Source organism: Phacochoerus africanus, chromosome 7, assembly GCF_016906955.1.
Source record: "Phacochoerus africanus isolate WHEZ1 chromosome 7, ROS_Pafr_v1, whole genome shotgun sequence".
In the NCBI taxonomy this organism is placed as follows: Eukaryota; Metazoa; Chordata; class Mammalia; order Artiodactyla; family Suidae; genus Phacochoerus; species Phacochoerus africanus.
Window position 1 is genome coordinate 83,487,028 of NC_062550.1, and position 18,571 is coordinate 83,505,598.

General features: G+C 39.8%; 1 protein-coding gene across 3 annotated transcripts in view; it reads left to right on the forward strand.

The window, feature by feature from the left end:
* Nucleotides 1–18,571, forward strand: part of SLC41A2 (solute carrier family 41 member 2) — a 128,430-nt gene that overhangs the window by 91,880 nt on the left and 17,979 nt on the right. The window contains exon 11 of one of the 3 annotated variants that reach the window (XM_047788127.1): nucleotides 11,682–11,857. The exons of the other annotated variants lie outside the window; for them this stretch is intronic. Within the exon in view, the coding sequence (XP_047644083.1) occupies nucleotides 11,682–11,789 (108 nt within the window). The 3' untranslated portion in view covers nucleotides 11,790–11,857. Of the gene's footprint in view, nucleotides 1–11,681; nucleotides 11,858–18,571 lie in introns of those variants that run through there. 3 annotated transcript variants of the gene reach the window in all.

Consider the following 18,571-nt stretch of genomic DNA (forward strand, 5'->3'; position numbering starts at 1 on the left):
ATTCTTCCAATCCAAGTTCATGGTATGTCTTTGCATCTGTTTGTGTCATCTTTGATTTCTTTCATCAGTGTCTTACAGTTTTCAGAGTACAGGTCTTTTGTCTCTTTAGGTAGGTTTATTCCTAGGTATTTTATTCTTTTGGATGTGATGGTAAATTGGATTTTTTCCCCTAATATCTCTTTCTGATGTGTTAGTATATAGAAATGCAGTCAATTTCTGTGTATTAATTTTGTATCCCATGACTTTGCCAAATTCATTGATGAGCTCTAACAGTTTTCTGGTAGCAGCTTTAGGATTTTCTGAGTATAGTATGTCATCTGCAAATAGTGATAGTTTTATTTCTTCCTTTCCAATTTGGATTCCTTTTATTTCTTTTTCTTCTCTCTTTGCTGTAGCTAGGACTTCCAAAACTATATTGAATAGTAGTGGCGAAAGCAGACATCCTTGTCTTGTTCCTGATCTCAGTGGGAATTCTTTCAGCTTTTCACCATTGAAAATAATATTATTTGTCATATATGGCCTTTATTATGGATTTGTCATATATGGCCTTTATTATGTTGAGGTAGGTTCCCTCTATGCCTATATTCTGAAGGGTTTTTTATCAGAAATGGGTGTCGGATTTTATCAAAGGCTTTTTCTACATCTATTGAGAGGATCATATGGTTTTTATTCTTCAGTTTGTTAAAGTTGTGTATCACATCGATTGATTTGCAGATATTGAAGAATCCTTGCATCCCTGGGATAAATCCCACTTGATCATGATGTCCAATTCTTTTAATTTATTGTTGGATTCGGTTTGCTAGTATTTTGTTGAGGATTTTTACATCTATGTTCATTAGTTAAATTGCCCTGTGATTTTCTTTTTGTGTGTGTGGTACCTTTGTTGGTTTTGGTATCAGGGTGATGGTAGCCTCATAGAATGAGTTTGGGAGTGTTCCTTCCTCTGCAGTTTTTTGGAATAGTTTCATAAGGACAGGTGTTAGCTCTTCTCTAAATGTTTGTTAGAATTTGCCTGTGAAACCATCTGGTCCTGGACTTTTGTTTATTGGAAGTTTTAAAATCACAGTTTCAATTCCATTACTTGTGATCGGTCCATTCATCTTTTCTGTTTCATCTTGGTTTAGTCTTGGAAGATTGTACTTTTCTAAGAATTTGTCCATTTGTCCTAGGTCATCCATTTTATTGGCATATAGTTGCATGTAGTAGTCTCTTATGATCCTTTGTATTTCTGTGATGTCCATTGTTACCTCTCCTTTTTAATTTCTAATTTTATTGATTTGAGTCCTCTCCCTTTTTTTCTTGGTAAGTCTGGCTAAGGGTTTATCAATTTTTTGATCTTTTCAGAGAACCAGCTTTTAGTTTCATTGTTCTTTTCTTTGTTTCTTTTTCATTTATTTCTACTCTGATCTTTATGATTTCTTTCCTTCTACTAATTTTAGGTCTTGTCTGTTCTCTCTCTAGCTGCTTTAGATGTAAAGGTAGATTGTTTATTTGAGCTTTTTCTGGTTTCCTGAGACAGGATGGTATTGCTACAAACTTCCCTCTTAGAACTGCTTTTGCTGCATCCCATAGGTTTTGGAGTGTTGTACTTTTGTTGTCATTTGCTTCTAGGTATTTTTAAATTTCCTCTTTGATTTCTTCAGTGACCCATTGGTTGTTTAGTAGCATGTTGTTTAGTCTCCACATGTTTGTGTTTTTAGCAGTTTTTTTTTTCTTGTTGTTGATTTCCAGTTGAATAGTGTTGTGGTTGGAAAAGATACTTGATATGATTTCAACCTTCTTAAAGTTACTGAGGCTTGATTTGTAGCCCAGAATGTGATCAATCCTAGAGAATGTTACATGTGCACTTGAGAAGAATGTGTACTCTGCTGCTTTTGGATGGAATGTCCTGTAAATATCTGTTAAATCCATCTGGTCTAATGCTTCATTTAGGGCCTATGTTTCCCTGTTGAATTTTCTGTCTGGATGATCTGTCCTTTGCTTTAAGTGGGGTATTAAAGTCCCCACTATTATTGTGTTATTGTCAGTTTCTCCTTTTAAGGTTGTTAGCAGCTCCCTTATATATTGAGGTGGTCCTATGTTGTTGCATATATATTTAAATTGTTATATCTTCTTCTTTGATCCTTTGATCATCATGTAATGTCCTTCTTGGTCTCTTATAGTATTCTTTATTTTAAGGTCTGTTTTGTCTGATGTGAGTATTGCTACTCCAGCTTTCTTTTGATTCCTGTTTGCATGGAATATTTTCTTCCACCCTCTCACTTTCAACTTGTATGTGTCCCTAGAAGTGAAGTGGGTCTCTTGAAAACAATATATGTATATGGGTCTTGTTTTTGTATCCATTCAGCCAGTCTGTGTCTTTTGGTTGGGGCATTTAGTCCACTTACATTTAAGGTAATTATTGATAGGTATGTTTTAATTGCCATTTTGTTAACTGTTTTGGATTTGTTTTTGTTGCTCTTTTTTCTTCCCTTCTTCTCTTGTTCTCTCCCCTTGTGATTTGATGACTATCTTTAGTGTTGTATTTGAGTTGATTTTTCTTATTTGTATGTGTATCTATTGTAGATTTTTGGCTTGTAGTTACTCTGAAGTTTTGATATAGGGATATATATATGATTGTTTTAAGTTGTTGCTTTCTTAATAGCAAGTGCATCTCCAGTGTCCTGCATTTGTACCCCCCTTTTCTCACAAATTCTGATTTTGGTAGCGTATTTGTGTAGGAAATTATCCTGTATATATGCCTTTACTGGTGGTCCTTGTCATTTGTACTATTTTTGTTTCCAGTTGTAGCCTTTTTTTTCTGCCTAGAGAAGTTCCTTTAGTATTTGTTGTAAAGCTGGTTTAGTGTTGCTGAATTCTCTTAACTTTTGGTTTTTTGTAAAGCATTTGATTTCTCCTTCAAATCTGAATGAAAACCTTGCTGATAAAGTAATCTTGGTTGGAGATTTTTTTTCCTCTCATCACTTTAAATACATCATGCCACTCCCTTGTGGCCTGCAGAGTTTCTGCTGAAAAATCTTGCAATAACCTTATTGGGGTTCCCTAGTATATTATTTGTTCCTTTTCCCTAGCTGCTTTCAAATATTTTCTCTATCTTTAATTTTGGTCAGTTTGATTGTTCTGTCTTGGGGTGTTTCTCTTCAGGTGTATTTTATATGGTACTCATTGCACTTTCTGGATTTGAGTGAGTGGTTCCTTTCCCATGTTAGGGAAGTTTTTGGCTATTATCTCTGAATATTTTTTCTGTTCCTTTTTGTCTCTCTTCTCCTTCTGGCACCCCTGTAATACGGGTATTGGTGTGTTTAACATTTTCTAAGAGTTCTCTTAGACTGTCTTCATTTCTTTCTTTTTTTTTTTTTTTTGGTCTTTTTTGCTATTTCTTTGGGCCGCTTCCGTGGCATATGGAGGTTCCCAGGCTAGGGGTCTAATCGGAGCTGTAGCCACCGGCCTACGCCAGAGCCACAGCAACGCGGGATCCGAGCTGCGTCTGCAACCTACACCACAGCTCACGGCAACGCCGGATCGTTAACCCACTGAGCAAGGGCAGGGACCGAACCCGCAACCTCATGGTTCCTAGTCGGATTCATTAACCACTGCGCCACGACAGGAACTCCTTCATTTCTTTTCAATCTTTTTTCTCTCTTCTGTTCTGCATCAGTGATTTCCACTAGTTTGTCCTCCACCTCACTTATTTGTTCTTCTGCCTCCTGTATTCTGCTCTTGGTTGCTTCTAATGAATTTTTTATCTTCAGTTACTGTATTTTGCATCTCTGCTTGCTTAAGTTTTAAATCTTGTATTTCTTTGCTCAGTGTTTTCTGTAAATTATCGATCTTTGCCTCCAGTTTATTTTCAATGTCTTGCATCATCTTCACCATCATCAGCCTGAAGTCTTTTTCCTGGAGGTTGATAATCTCCAGATCACCTAGCTGCTTTTCTGAGGTTTTTTTTTCTTGCTCCCTTATCTGAGTTATAGTTCTCTGCCTTTTCATGTTTATAGGTTTTTGTTGTGGTCTCCTTTTTTGCAGACAATAGAGCTGTAGCCTCTCTTACTTCTGATGTCTGCCCCCCTTGTGGTTGAAGTTGGTATGGGGGCTTGCTGTAGGCTTCCTAATGTGAGGGACTGGTGCCTGCCCACTGGTAGGTGGGGCTGATTCCTGTCCCTCTGCTGGGTGGGCTTTGTCTCTCGGTGAGATTAGAGGTGGCTGTGTGCCTACAGGGTCTTTAGGCAGCCTGATTACTGAGGGTGGGGCTGTGATCCCACCTGGATTATTGTTTGGTCTGGGGCTTCTCAGCACTGCTGGGTGGGGCCAGATTTTCCCAAAATGGCCATCTCTAGAGGAGCACACACTGATGAATATTCCCAAGACCTTTGCCTCCAATGTCCTTCCCCCACAACGAGCCACAGTCACCCCCTGTTTTCCCAGGAGATCCTCCAAGAACTGCAGTCAGGTCTGGCCTAGATTTCTATAGAGTCTTTGCTTTACCCTGGGACCCAGTGCACATGAAAGCCTATCTGTGCCTTTTAAGAATGGGGTCTCTGTTTCCCCCAGTCCTGTGGAGCTCTTGTGCACAAGCCCCAGTGGCCGTCAATGCCAGATGCTCCAGGGGCTCTATCTCCCAATTCAGATCCCCAGGCATGGTGACCTGACATGGGGCTCAGAACTCTCACTCCTGTAGGTGAGTCTGTGTGATACATTACTTTCCAGTCTGGGCTGCCCACCCGGTGGGTATGAGGTTGCTTATATCACGTAATTGCCTTTCCTACCATCTTTTTTTTTTTTTGTCTTTTTGCCATTTCTTGGGCCGCTCCCGTGGCATATGGAGGTTCCCAGGCTAGGGGTCGAGTGGGATCTGTAGCCAGCGGCCTATGCCAGAACCTCAGCAACTCGGGATCTGAGCTGCATCTGCAACCTATACCACAGCCCATGGCCACGCCAGATCGTTAACCCACTGAGCAAGGCCAGGGATAGAACCTGCAACCTCATGGTTCTTAGTCGGATTCGTTAATCACTGTGCCACGATGGGGACTCCCTCTCCTACCATCTTGATGTGGCCTCCTCTTTGTCTTCTGGAGTAGATATCTTTTTGAAGGTTTCCAGTCCATTTGGTTGAAGGTTCTTCAGCATTTGGTTCTAATTTTGCTGTTTTTATGAGAGAAGTTGAGCTCCAGTCCTTCTATTCCGCCATCTTAATCCCATTAAATTTTTAAATTTCACTTATGTGTCTTTTATGACTTTCATTTTTTTAATGGGTTTTAGTTTTTCTCTTTCTACCCAAGAATCAGATATATTCCAGATTAGAGCTTTGTTTTTGCACCTGACATTGTGCATTATTCCTGTGGAATATCTTAGGATCAGATTGTAAATTCTCAAATCAAATCTTTGTGCTCTCACACTAAAATATATAACACATCCATAAGCAACACATTTGCTCATCTCTGTGGAGACTGAGGTGTAGATAAAAGATCTTGACCTTTCTCTGCCTACTTCAAGCAATCCAGAGATGAACAGAATAAATACTTTTTAAAGATGAAGACTCCCTTACCATTTAAGACTCATCTTTTAATATTCTTTACTCGATTGGCTTTCTTTTTGATTTGGGTTCAACTTATATTTAAAACCTTGGTTTAAATCTCAGCTCTTAATCAAATATTTCAGTTTGTACCAGTCTTCCCATCACTAAATGCTATATTTTGATTGAATATTATATAGTAAAATTTTCTAGTGCATGTTTAATTTCTCTCCATATAGATTCCTACTTCTTTTGTTTGTTTGTTTGTTTTGGTTTTTAGGGCTGAACCTGAGGCATATGAAAGTTCCCAGGCTAGGGGTCAAATTGGAGCCGCAGCTGGCAGCCTGCACCACAGCCACAGCAACTCAGAGTATGAGCTGCATCTGTGACGTACACCACAGCTCATGGCCAGATCTTTAACCCACTGAGTGAGGCCAGGGATCAAACCCAAGTCCTTGTGGGTACTAGTTGGGTTCATAACCCACTGTGCCACAATGGGAACTCTCAAGATTCCTACTTCCTTGAGGGTAAAGACCAAGCCTTTGTCCTTTTGGTGTTCTCCATAAGACATGATAGAGTGATTGTTTTTTGAATTCTTGATATTTTACTCTCTTCCCAGACTAATGCTTTTAAGGAAACTTCCCCCCAGTCCCTAATTCTCCAGCGAACTAAATGAAGGAAATCTGTTTGAAAGAAACTTCATATTGAACTTACTCTAATGGCATGATACCAATTCTTTGCAGTGTTTTTGCATTTCCTCAGATGTCATGTCTTCCTAGAAGCCTTTCTTGAATACCTAATTTGGTTTAAGTGCCTTCATTCTTTGTTCCCCTGGTCCCCTGTGAATACCATTTTCCTAGCTTTTCCACATTATGTTGGCATTATATGTTCATGTGTCTGTCTCACCCATTCTAGAGAAAGCGTTTTTGTTTATTCACTTTCTTGTCTAGCACCTAGCCCCATCCTTAGTGCTCAGAATTTGTTAAACTTAATGACTGTATCTTGCTAGCCCTCTCTCCCCCTTCAGGAGGAGAAAAGTTTACAACTGTAGTTGGGTACCAGAAATTCCATAAAAGCAAAAAAAATCTAAATTTTCTTCTCCTTGCTCAATTTTCCTCTCCTTCACTGACATAGGTATTTAAAATAAAGGGCAATGAAAAATAAAACGCAAAATACCACAAATTCTATCAGTGTTCAGTCAGAATTGTAAGGTTCTACTGAACTATTTAGAGATAAGACAACTCAATAGTCAGGGAAAATGCAAAGTTGGCTTTTGATAAAGCATTTGTTTGCCTTGAGTTGAAAATTGATGAAGGTGAGGGATGGAACATGAGAGTGGTGTGGGGATAATTTGCTCTATTCTATCTGCTTTTGTGTATGTTTGAATTTTTACATAGGGGTTTTTAAAATTAAGGTTTCTTTCAGAGCATATTGACTTTCTAATTTGGGGCCTATGGCTATTTTTAACTTAAAGTGAAAAGTAAAAAGTCAACTTGAGTTTGAAAATATTCAAGACTTAGAATGGTTAAGTTTGTGTCTCATTTGGCTCTAGATAGACACTGAAACTATTTTTTAAATTTAAAAATCCATTTTTAAAAACTTTTTTGAAACTATTTTTTAAATTTAAAAATCTACGTACACATCACAGATTTCATTGTTTAGACATTTATTATGTGACTCGAAACTAGAAGGAAGCTAACAAATGTGTTGTTTTGTTTTGTTTTGTTTTGTTTTTTTCCTGCTTTGGCTGCACTCGTGGCATATGGAAGTTCCTGGGCCAGAGATCAAATCTGCCACAGCTGGGGCAACGCTGGATCCCTAACCCACTGCACCAGGCCGGTGATCAAACTGGTGCCTCCACAGAGACGAGCTGGATCACTCACTCACTGCATCACAGCAGGAACTCCTAAGAAATGTGTTTTGTCATGTGACGTTGCAGCCACCAAACCACTGTCAGTAGATGTGATGGATTATGTTTTTACTTGTGTTCCTGCCCGGTGCCCGAGAGCAATCAGAGTAGTTGGAATATGTCAAAGCCATAATGTACGAAAGGCATTCATATTTGGTATCCCACCAGCCACACTGTTTTTTGAGCTCGTTTGCTTTCAACATTAAGGATGGGTTGGCACCAAGTTAACCATGCTGATTACCCCTTTTACCTCTGATGTCACCAGTCAGCATTTGTGAGACTGCTGGCTGTGGCTGAGGGTGCAGTTGTTGGCTTTAGAATGTAATTTTTCATCTATGTCAAATTAGCCCACTAAACCCACAATTTCAATTTCATAGTACCAGAGTGTACCTTCTTCTCCAAATTTAGAGATGACTGGATTCTTTTCTAAGCAGCCATTTCCTGTGTCTCCACATCTTACTTATTCCCATGCTCCACTGACTGCTCAAAACTTGTTAATTTGTGAAGTCAAAAGCATAAAATGGAATTCCAGGCTGCAGTGGACCTTGTTGGCCTTCCTTCTGAGATGAGCAGACGGGAATTTCGATAAATTCCTCAGGGTTTTCTGTCTCTGAGTCATTTGTTTGCCTTATTCCCTGCAGTCTTTTTCAAGGACGTAGTACCTGGATAGCATAATCAACTTGAGAAGGTACACAAATACCTATCAATCAAATAAGCAGACTAAGGAGTTCCCTGGTGGCTCAGCAGGTTAAGGGTCTGGCATTGTCACTGCTGTGGCTTGGGTTGCTGCTGTGGCACTGATGTGATCACTGGCCCAGGAATTTCTGCATGCCAAGGGTGTACCCCCCACCTCCCCCCAAAAAATATGCAGTCTGGTAATCTCTTGAACAATGAAAGAACAGCAGTACATTGTAGTTCATTTCCCTACTTAATTTAAGGCCTCTGCTAATTCCCCTTTGTGTTTGAAGTCCTAAATATATTCCCTTTGTCTATGAAGAGATAAAAGCTTAAACTTTGGATGACATAACCTAAAAAAGGCAAAAAAACAGGCATATATGGAGTATATTAGTATTTTTTTTCTGCTGTAAAATATTTCAGTGGGAAAGAAAAATGAGAGTTTTTTAGCCTGAGATGCCTATTCCAACAAAATGTTTGTTAATATAATTCATAAGCAATGATTAAAACCATTTCAAAATGAAATTTTTAATTCCTTGTTTTAGGCACTGATTTTTCAGATAGAAAATCAGGTTACTAAGAACCCTCCTAAACTTCTAGCCACACCAAATTCCATGGAAATTTCACGTGAAAGTTTTGTTGTAGAAAACCTGACTGTGTCTGTTTTTTTAATGTGGGAGAGAGAAAATGTTTCCCTTTAATGGTGGAATGACAAGTTCTCAATATATGAAGGTGAGAATTGTAAATATCAGGATTTTATCAAATATGTAGTGCACATAATCTTCCAAGCACTGTACTAGTCACTACACAAAAGAAATAAAAGATATTGTCCCTGCCCTGTAGGTTTTTCCCTTATCCGTGGGAGATGAGACTAAAATGCATGAAATAATCAGGGAGGAACCTAAGACTTAACCTCCTCATAATAGTAAGTTATAAGCATCTTCCTGTATAACTTCAGTGTCACACTTTGCGCTTATGCCAGGGTTTTACTCTTTAACGGTGTTTTAAGAATTTTTTTTTTTGAGGGGAGGATCAGAGAATGTATTATAGCTGATGAGAAACCTGAATTAATGTCAATAAATATGAAACTGACCTTAGCAAAATAGTAATGCTTATACTTCTTATTAATATAATTTTTTTTGGCTGCACCATGGCATGTGGACGTTCCTGGGTCAGGGATTGAACCCACAATGCTGGATCCTTAACTGGCTGTGACACGAAGGACAAGTCTTTTTAATATAATTTTAAAAGCAGAATTTGCCGTAGTTTTTATTACTGCCTTTCGGTAGGCAGTGTTTGTTTTTTAATTTTATATATACATGCAAATTTCACTCTTTTACATTTCCCAACAGGTTTGTGTTTTCAAGGAAAATTATTCTTAGCAAATCCCCAAGCCCAACTTAAATGAGCAAATGAATGCCCTTCCTAATAAAATACATAATCTGGATATTGATTAATGAATTTCCTAAGACGTGCCTCTGTTTCATAAATAATAGTTTATGGTTGTTTTGAAACCCACGTTTGTAACATGAACATGGCCGTAACAGGAATAGTGCAAATTAAGAGCAAACATCTTCCACTTCTCATCCAGTAGAACATGCTTGGGGCAGAAACATGGTCTGTGTACTAACAGAGGCATTAGCAACATCTTAGTTCTGAAGTCACATTCACATGATTCAATGTCATTATTTTAACAATGAAGATATGTTTTTACAGAAGAAAAATATTTATAAGCCTTGTAATTCATCACATACATCACATACAAAGGATAGCGGAGACAAGAGGGAAGATAAGATTCAATACACAGAGCATTGTAGAAAAGTTAGAGGCAGAACTGAGTCTGAATTATTGCTCTGCTGCTTATTTGGTGGCCTTAGTCAAGTTTTGTAACATCTCTGGCCTTATTTTTTCCTCTCCTCAGGGGATAATAATGAGGACTAAGCTAGTGTATATAAAGCAGTTGGTGGAGTTCCTGGAACATAATAAGTTTCCAGTAATGGTAGTAGCTGTAGTTTATCATCGTTATTGTCATAGATATCATTTTTGTCTTCCTCTCATTATTGGAGCGGGTTAGTCACTGCCCTGAGGCCTGTTTCATCTCCTCGCCATTCTCCTTGCATTTGACCCCTGTTCTCTACTGCAGGATTCTTTTTCTTGCTTTTCTGAAGAGTGCCCTAAGCTTCAGAATCCTCCTTGTCACTGCTGACTCCAAAACTGCCATCTCCATTCTGGCTTCCTATTCTGTATCTCCAGTTAAATACTGAAAACACCTCTCAAACTTAACATGTGCAAAACTAAATTATTTCTCTCATAATTTCCCCCATATCATTAGGGATAGTGGACAAGAAGCCCCAAGTGAAAAGGGAAATAGGCCAGGCTTAGGCACACAGAGATCCCCTAAATCGCTCAGCCCTCAGCTCCTGACATTGTAAAGTCTCTCTAGGATGGGGAGAGCCTTACTCCCATAGACTTTATATCTACTGTTTACTGTGAGTGTCCTAAATCCTGGCCATTGCAGTCATCACTCATTACCTTGTTACTGGTGAGTCCATGCAGTATAATAGGAAGACTCCTGGATAGTTTTGGGTTCTAATTCTGGTCCCTTCTCTTAAGTCCATAACTTTGTCTAAATCACAGAACTGCTCTGTGGCTTAGGTTCCTCACTCGTAACATAAGAGTGAAGATACTAACACTAAGGGAATCATAATTTTAGTCCAAACCAGGACACTTTTGAGAATGACAGGGAGCTGTGAATAGTTAGAGTGACAAGCATAAACCATGCCTATCCTGGGCAAACCAGAGAGGAGTATGACCCGAGCCGTCACCCACACCCTTTCCTGTATGCATGATGTTTGATTGTGTGAATTCCCACTTCTCCAGTAAAGATAATTTGTTACAAAGCATTGTTGTACATAATTAGTAATGCATGTGCTACCATTAATATTATCTGGTAGCTAAAACTGTTTAATATTAAAATCTGTAATTACGACTAAGTAATGGCAAGTTAAATTGGCTTTTGTGGGTTAGCCAGAGAACTCAAGCCATACGTAAAATATTATTTTTCTTAAAAAAAATTATATTCCAGGTCCAAATAGCTGACTGTGAATTAGTCTATTTTTAAGTTAGAAGCTATCTATTTTTTAATGATTTTTTGTCCTAAAACAATCTCCTTGAGATTCCTGGGGGTACTCTGTGTCTAATAGCTCTGTATTTTACCTGGAAGTCTGTATGTACCCCTTTCTGCCATAATTTGACTTGTTATTTTATAGGGTTCAGCTCTATCTCCTCCTTGTCTGTGACTTTGGAGAGAAGAGTACTGGTCCTTTTAGTTACACACGTGTTTATCTCTTTATCACCTACGTTATTCATTCTGAAAGCTTTCCATCCCTGACAGTTCCCGTCTTGGGTCTGGTGATCTAAGCCCCCTTTTCACTGTATATAAGAGTTTCAAAAATGGTAATAGCAGTTATTTATATAGCGTTATTCTGAGCCAGGCACTGGCCTGGACCCTTCACGTCAGTGAACTCACTGCCTACTCACCACAACCCAGCGAGGTGAGTTGGCACGGCTCGTTCCCGTTCACAGGTGAGGCAGTTGATGAGGAAAGCAGCCGAGGGTCCAGTCCAAGTCCACACAGCAAAACGGAGCCTGCATCCCATCTATGCTCGGAACGACGGTGTTTTACAAGGTTAAGTTTGACCCTTTGTTCTGCTCTTAGTTTTTATGATGACAGTTCTTGGAGACTTCAGACTCCCTCTTCTCTCAGGTTCCATTAGATCTTCACATTTCTCCCAGCCAGGCGTTTTGCCTCCCAGGGGCATTCATTCCACGGAGTATACACAGCATCTGTGCCTACTGAAATCAAGTAGGAATCCACTCGAGGACGCGAATATCTCCCAAGAGGACCAAGTGCTGTGGAATTCAGTAGTGGGAGGGCATTTTTCTAGGTGGGCAGGGAAGCTTTATAGAGGATAAATGTTGTTTTGTGAGATCTATTGAAAGTTCCATTCCAACCAAAGGGAGTAGCATTAAATAAATGAGAAAACTCATAGTATTTACAGAAATAGTAAGAAAATTTCTAGAGCATAAGGTTTATGAAAGGGAGCAATGGAAAATAAGATTGAAAATTACAGATGGTGATAAAAGATCATAGAGGGTCTGGACGACCGGAATGAAGAGTTCAGTTTATTCTGTTGAATGAGGATTTTCACCCTTTCCCCCACTTTCAACAAACTTGAGAGGTCTGATGCATTCCTCTCATGCAGCCTCATGTAGTGCAGAAAGGCTGGGACATGGCTTTCCACCACTCACTGCCTGTGTCAGAGTAAGCAAGGTAATCTCTCAGCTGTTTTCTCATCTGTGAAATGAGGCTAGGAATAGACCTACCTTGTGGATTGCTATCAGGATGAAACGAGATCATGCACATAAGGTGCTATTATTGTATTATTTCACCACCATCGTTACTAGTAGCTGTGAATTCCCCAGGGCAGTGAGTCTCTAAGGGTATCAGTGAGGGGATCAGAACCTGTGGAATCTAGTGTTGAGACCTGTGATTCTTTTTTTTTTTTAATTTTTTTTACTACTCAATGAATTTATTACATTTATAGTTGTACAGTGATCATCACAATCCAATTTCATAGGATTTCCATCCCACAACCCCAGCGCATCCCCTCACCCCCGGAACTGTCTCCTTTGGAAACCATAAGTTTTTCAAAGTCTGTCAGTCAGTATCTGTTCTGCAAAGAAGTTCATTCTGTCCTTTTCTAAGATTCCACATGTCAGTGAAAGCGTTTGATGTTGGTGTCTCATTGTCTGACTGACTTCACTTAGCATGATAATTTCTAGGTCCATCCATGTTGCTAAAAATGCCAGTATTTTATTCCTTTTAATGGCTGAGTAATATTCCATTGTGTATATGTACCACATCTTCTTGATCCACTCCTCTGTCAGTGAACATTTAGGTTGTTTCCATGTCTTGACTATAGTGTATAGTGCTGCAATGAACATCGGAGTACATGTGTCTTTGTGAGTCATGGTTTTCCCTATCCAGAGACCTTCTGTGATTCTAACACCCAATTCATTCCTTGGCATCATCCTTCCAAGTAAGGAAAGGGTAGCCATATGGGGGGCAGTGTGGAACCCCAGGCTAACCACCCCATAGCTGAGCAATTTAATTGGCTTAGTCTTGGGCAAGTACTTAATTCATTGGGGGTCTTATCATTCTTGCCTGTAAAAAGAGAATAATGATGCCTCTTTGCACAGTAGTTACGGTATTTAAATGCCTGGCACATAGTAGGCCAGCCCCTATTATGTGGTGTGGTTATGTCTTTTTTTATTACAACATTAAGTCAAATCCTATTCCCAGAAGGCATCTCGAAGGAAGGAGCTAAGCAACCAGGAGATTTTACCAGGTTGCTTGCCTTCACTCACGTTTTTTCTCTCATTCCTCAGGATTTAAATCTGCCAGGTTCCAACAGGAAAGTAAGGTTCTCTTTGTTCTTTCTATGTGACTGTTCTGTCTTTGTCTCCTAAATGGTGTCTGTGTGTCAGCTTGAGTTGAGGGGAAAGTATGAGGAGAATGATAAAGGAATTGTAAAAAGAGGATCTACAGTTCCAGGAATTTTTTTTTCTGGTTGTAAAAATATCTGCTTTAAATTTGCAAGTTGATTAATATGGTTAAGAAAGGAGGTGGGAACAGGTGATTTTTTGAGATTCCTTTTTAGCCCAGCAGTTGCAATTTTGTGATAAAGTAGTGTGTGATACTGTTATAGCTTAGGTTGTAGAATCTTAAAATTAAGACACCTTCCTAATTAATGTTTGCTGTTAATTCTCTGGAGAGGTAAGTATGCTTGGGCTCCAGGCCAGTAAGCAACAGATGAAATGACCGCTTGCCTCATTGGAGGCAGAGCATGCTAGAGCCCTGCATAGCAGGGCACTGAGAAAGGAAGCTCTTTTCCCTCCTGTCAAGCTTGATGAGGATGCAGTTAGGACCAGAGAAGCTGAGCCTAGCCTTCTTTTTCTAGTGTTCTGGTTAGATTCTTACTGCCTGTGCTCTGAGTCCTTCCGGAATTGCAGACATGACTTAGAGGAATTTTCACGTCATCTACCAAAAAAAAAAAAAAAAACGAAAAAACAAAAAAACAAAAAACCCCCCCAAAACTCCTTAGAACACAGCTATGTGAAAGTGCTTACTTGAAAAGCATAAAAAAAATTGCTCCAGAAATTCACCAGAATAAAATCTTGGTTGATTATGACCTCAGAATATTCAGTCAGAAAATACTGACCTAAAAGATTCAATAGTTTACATGTTTTTGCTATTTAAAAAGCAAACAAACATTTAGCAAACATACTTAAGCTAAATGTCTGAGTCAGTTATACACATAACAAAGCTAATGTAAATTGTGATTTTGTTTTTTGGAGATCTCTGTTGGCCTAATGGCCAAAGATCCAGTGTTGTCACTGCTCAGGTCAGGGTTAGGGTCACAGCTGTAGTATGGGTTCAATCTCTGGCCCAGAAACTTCCGCATGTTGTGGGCATGGCCAAACAATTGTGATTTTTGTACCATTTAGAGAAATGCATAAAAGCAAAAAGTCTCAAGATGTTTGCATTTATTAAAAAGGGGGTGTTTAAAGGATGTCAAAGGACGATGAGACCATCACTCAATATCCAAAGTAAAAAGACAAAGTTGAATGTACTGCTCACTGTGGTAAGGGAGCTGTGCTGGGATCAGGCAGGATCTCTCCAAGCAGAGCCAACTATCAATCTGTTATAGGGTTTTAGGGAAGCATGGAGTTCAGGGTGGTCACATGTTCAAATGCCTGCATAGGCTCAGCTCATCTGTAGAGGTATGACACTTGGGTGTGACTATTGTTGTCTAGTTGGGCATCAGAGGTGTATTTATGGGACTGGATTTGTTCCTAATTGGCTACTTTGGAAGCAAGGACTATCATTGACTAGCTACCTTCTAAAACCACATCCAATAGGAGTTGCCTGAATTCCTGTTGTGGCTCAGCAGTTTAAGAACCCAACATAGGGAGTTCCCGTGGTGGCGCAGTGGTTAACGAATCTGACTAGGAACCATGAGGTTGCGGGTTCGGTCCCTGCCCTTGCTCAGTGGGTTAACGATCCGGCGTTGCCGTGAGCTCTGGTGTAGGTTGCAGACGCGGCTTGGATCCCGCGTTGCTGTGGCTCTGGCGTAGGCCGGTGGCTACAGCTCCGATTCGACCCCTAGCCAGGGAACCTCCATATGCCGCGGGAGCGGCCCAGGAAATGGCAACAACAACAACAACAACAAAAAGACAAAAAAAGACAAAAAAAAAAGAACCCAACATAGTGTCCATGAGGATGTGGGTTTGATCCCTGGCCTCACTCAGTGGGTTAAGGATCTGGCATTGTCGTGAGCTGTGGTGTAGGTCACAGATGAGGCTCAGATCTGGCTGCTGTGGCTGTGGCATAGGTCACCAGCTGCAGATCTGGTTGGACCCCTAGCCTGGGAACTTCCATGTGCCATGGGGGTGGCCCTAAAAAGACAAAAACAAGCAAGCAAACAAACAAAAAACCCAAACCCTCCCAAAACACATTCAGTAATGCAAGTTGTTTATTGATGGGATGACCTTAAAACCAGTTCTGGTGGCCTCTTGTTGATGATCAGTCTTTTCCAGGGAGTGTGAGAACCTTTTACATTCTTCGTCCACACTTTTGTTCCTCCCTCAGTCAAAGCTTTAGGGTATCATTAAGGATTGTTCAGACCTTCTCCTCTGTCGAAGATTCTTCTTGAAGATGGGGTGTCCTTTGTGAAGATTGGATTTTCAGTTTGAGTCCATAGCATAATTTCTTTTGAGGGAAAGGAGTCTTTGAATTATTTTTTGAAACATCTGATGGGACAGTGGCTGAGTCGAAACATTTGAGACACTGGACAATGAAAATTAAGTGTGAGATAAACAATAATTAAAAGCATTTTAATAAGGAACTAGAATACTCTTCACTACCGTAACCTAAGGTTTTTCAGGCTTGACCAAGAAAACAAGTCTGTGATTGTCAAGGTAGCCAATCTGGCTTTTCTTCTAGCTTAGCTGGAGATTGTTTTTATTTCACCTGTAACATTGATTCAGGTGTAATATGAAGTGTCAGCAATGGCTTTGGTTGGCCAAAAGAAAGTCCAAAACCATTCTGTCGTCTGAGACTATAAATGTTTTGCTGGTCCCAGATTGGAAGCTATCTATTTTTTGTGGTCATCTCTTTGCTCTGAGAACCTTGGGCTAATAATCAACCTCCGTGAACCATTCACTTCAGGAAGTACGCTGGAGAACTTCGATGTAGATTCCCTGTGGTGTTAACTTTCCAACTCTGCTAAAGGACTTTTCCATTTTTTTCTCCCCAGAAGCCAGCAGAGTATGTTGCTAGTTCAGGTTCATTCAGGGATTATGTTTTATTCATCATCATAGACTTGGCATCCAGTCCCTGTCTGGTACAGTAAATATTTATAAAATGAATATTCAGCTTTATGTTATTCTTGGGTTATTTTTGGTTTTTTGGTTATGTTTCTTCATTTAGATTCTGATCTCAATGACAGCAATAACCATGTCTTATTCTTCTCTAAATGCTCTGGAAAAAACTTAATCACAGTGTTTTCCATGTTAGATATAAATAAATATTTATTAAATTGGATTGAAGATATATTGAGTGTACTTTGGGTAATGAGGCAAATACTTGACAGGGTTTTTCATATAAAAGAGAGAATAGATCTGTTGGAGAGGTGAAACATATACATAAAAGAGTTTAAAGATGATGCTTTTAAAAAGCTTAGTAAGTACATGCTTAATAAGTGCAAATAAAATATTCTGTAAATGACTGCTTAAATGTTGTAACAATGTATTTTTTAAACATCCTCAGCCACTTAAACAGAATGCTAAACTTTAATGTTATTTTAAAAAGTAAAGTTTCATGGTAGATACCACGTATTTCACAATGAATAGAGCAAGGGTAATGAATGATCTACCCCTTTGTGAAGCAATATATTCACAACACTGTTGTGATTCCCACTTACTTAAGGTTAAGCAAAAGAATCCAGACACCAAAAGAGAATACAGTATGTGGTTACATTGATATTAGGTATAGAAAGTACAGACATAGGCATTAACAGCTTAAAAGTAAATGAAGCTTGATAACTTTTGCCAGAGTAGAACTGAGGCATAGTGGGAGCAGTAGCTTTTGGTGGATGATCAGGCTCGTAACCCCCCCGCCCCTCGCCCCATTTGACAAGCCACTGCTCTTGAATACCTCCTTTAGAAGGAGAATATGAACTAATACATACGATGACTATTAACTGCCAGACAATATGTATTTTATTTACGTCATTTCATATAATCCTTTGAGCAGTCCTCTGAGATAATGTATGTTCTATCTATTCCATCACAAGAATAGTTAAGTAAAAGGACCAAGAACTTAACCTGGTAATGTAAGTACTTGTTAGTGGAGGATGACAAGAAGAGGCTCTATACTCTGGGGCAGGGATCAGCAAACTTTTTCTGTAAAGGGCTGTGTTGTTACCATAACTGATGATCAGTCTTTTAGGCCTTGTGGTATAAGGTCTCTGTCACAAGTACCCAACTCTGCCAGGACAACACAGAAGCACCCATAAACAATATGTAAATAAATAAGCATGGCTCTGTCCCCCAGAACTTTACTTATGGACACTGAAAATTAGATTTCTTATTATGTTCATGGGTCACAAAACTGTATTCTTCCTTTGATTTCTTTCTTTTCTTTTCTTTTTGGCTGCAGCATGTAGGAAGTTCCTAGGCTAAGGACCAAACCTGTGCCACAGCAGTGACCATGCCAGACCCTCAACCTGTGAGCCTCAAGGGAACTCCTTTCCTTGTTTTTTTCCAACCACTTAAACATGTAAAAATCATTCTGGAGTTCCCGTCGTGGCGCAGTGGTTAACGAATCCGACTAGGAACCATGAGGTTGCGGGTTCGGTCCCTGCCCTTGCTCAGTGGGTTAACGATCCGGCGTTGCCGTGAGCTGTGGTGTAGGTTGCAGACGCGGCTCGGATCCCGCGTTGCTGTGGCTCTGGCGTAGGCCGGTGGCTACAGCTCCGATTCGACCCCTAGCCTGGGAACCTCCATATGCCGTGGGAGCGGCCCAAGAAATAGCAACAACAACAACAACAGCAATAACAACAGCAAAAGACAAAAAAAAAAAAAATCATAGCTTATGGGCCATGCAGGTGGTGGGCCAAATTTGGCCTCCAGGCTGTAGTTTGTTGATACCTGCTCTAGGCTGTTGCTGGGAAGAAAACTCTACCAGAGTCCTCATGTATTTTTAGGCAGTCCCTTTCTAGACAGGCTCAATAGCTCAGAAGATATTTCTCAAACCTCTTCTGTGGACTCCACGTAACAAAGATGCTGCTTGACAAACAAGGATGACGTCTCCAACCTATGAAAGCAATTTGAAAGAAAATATCAGTAAG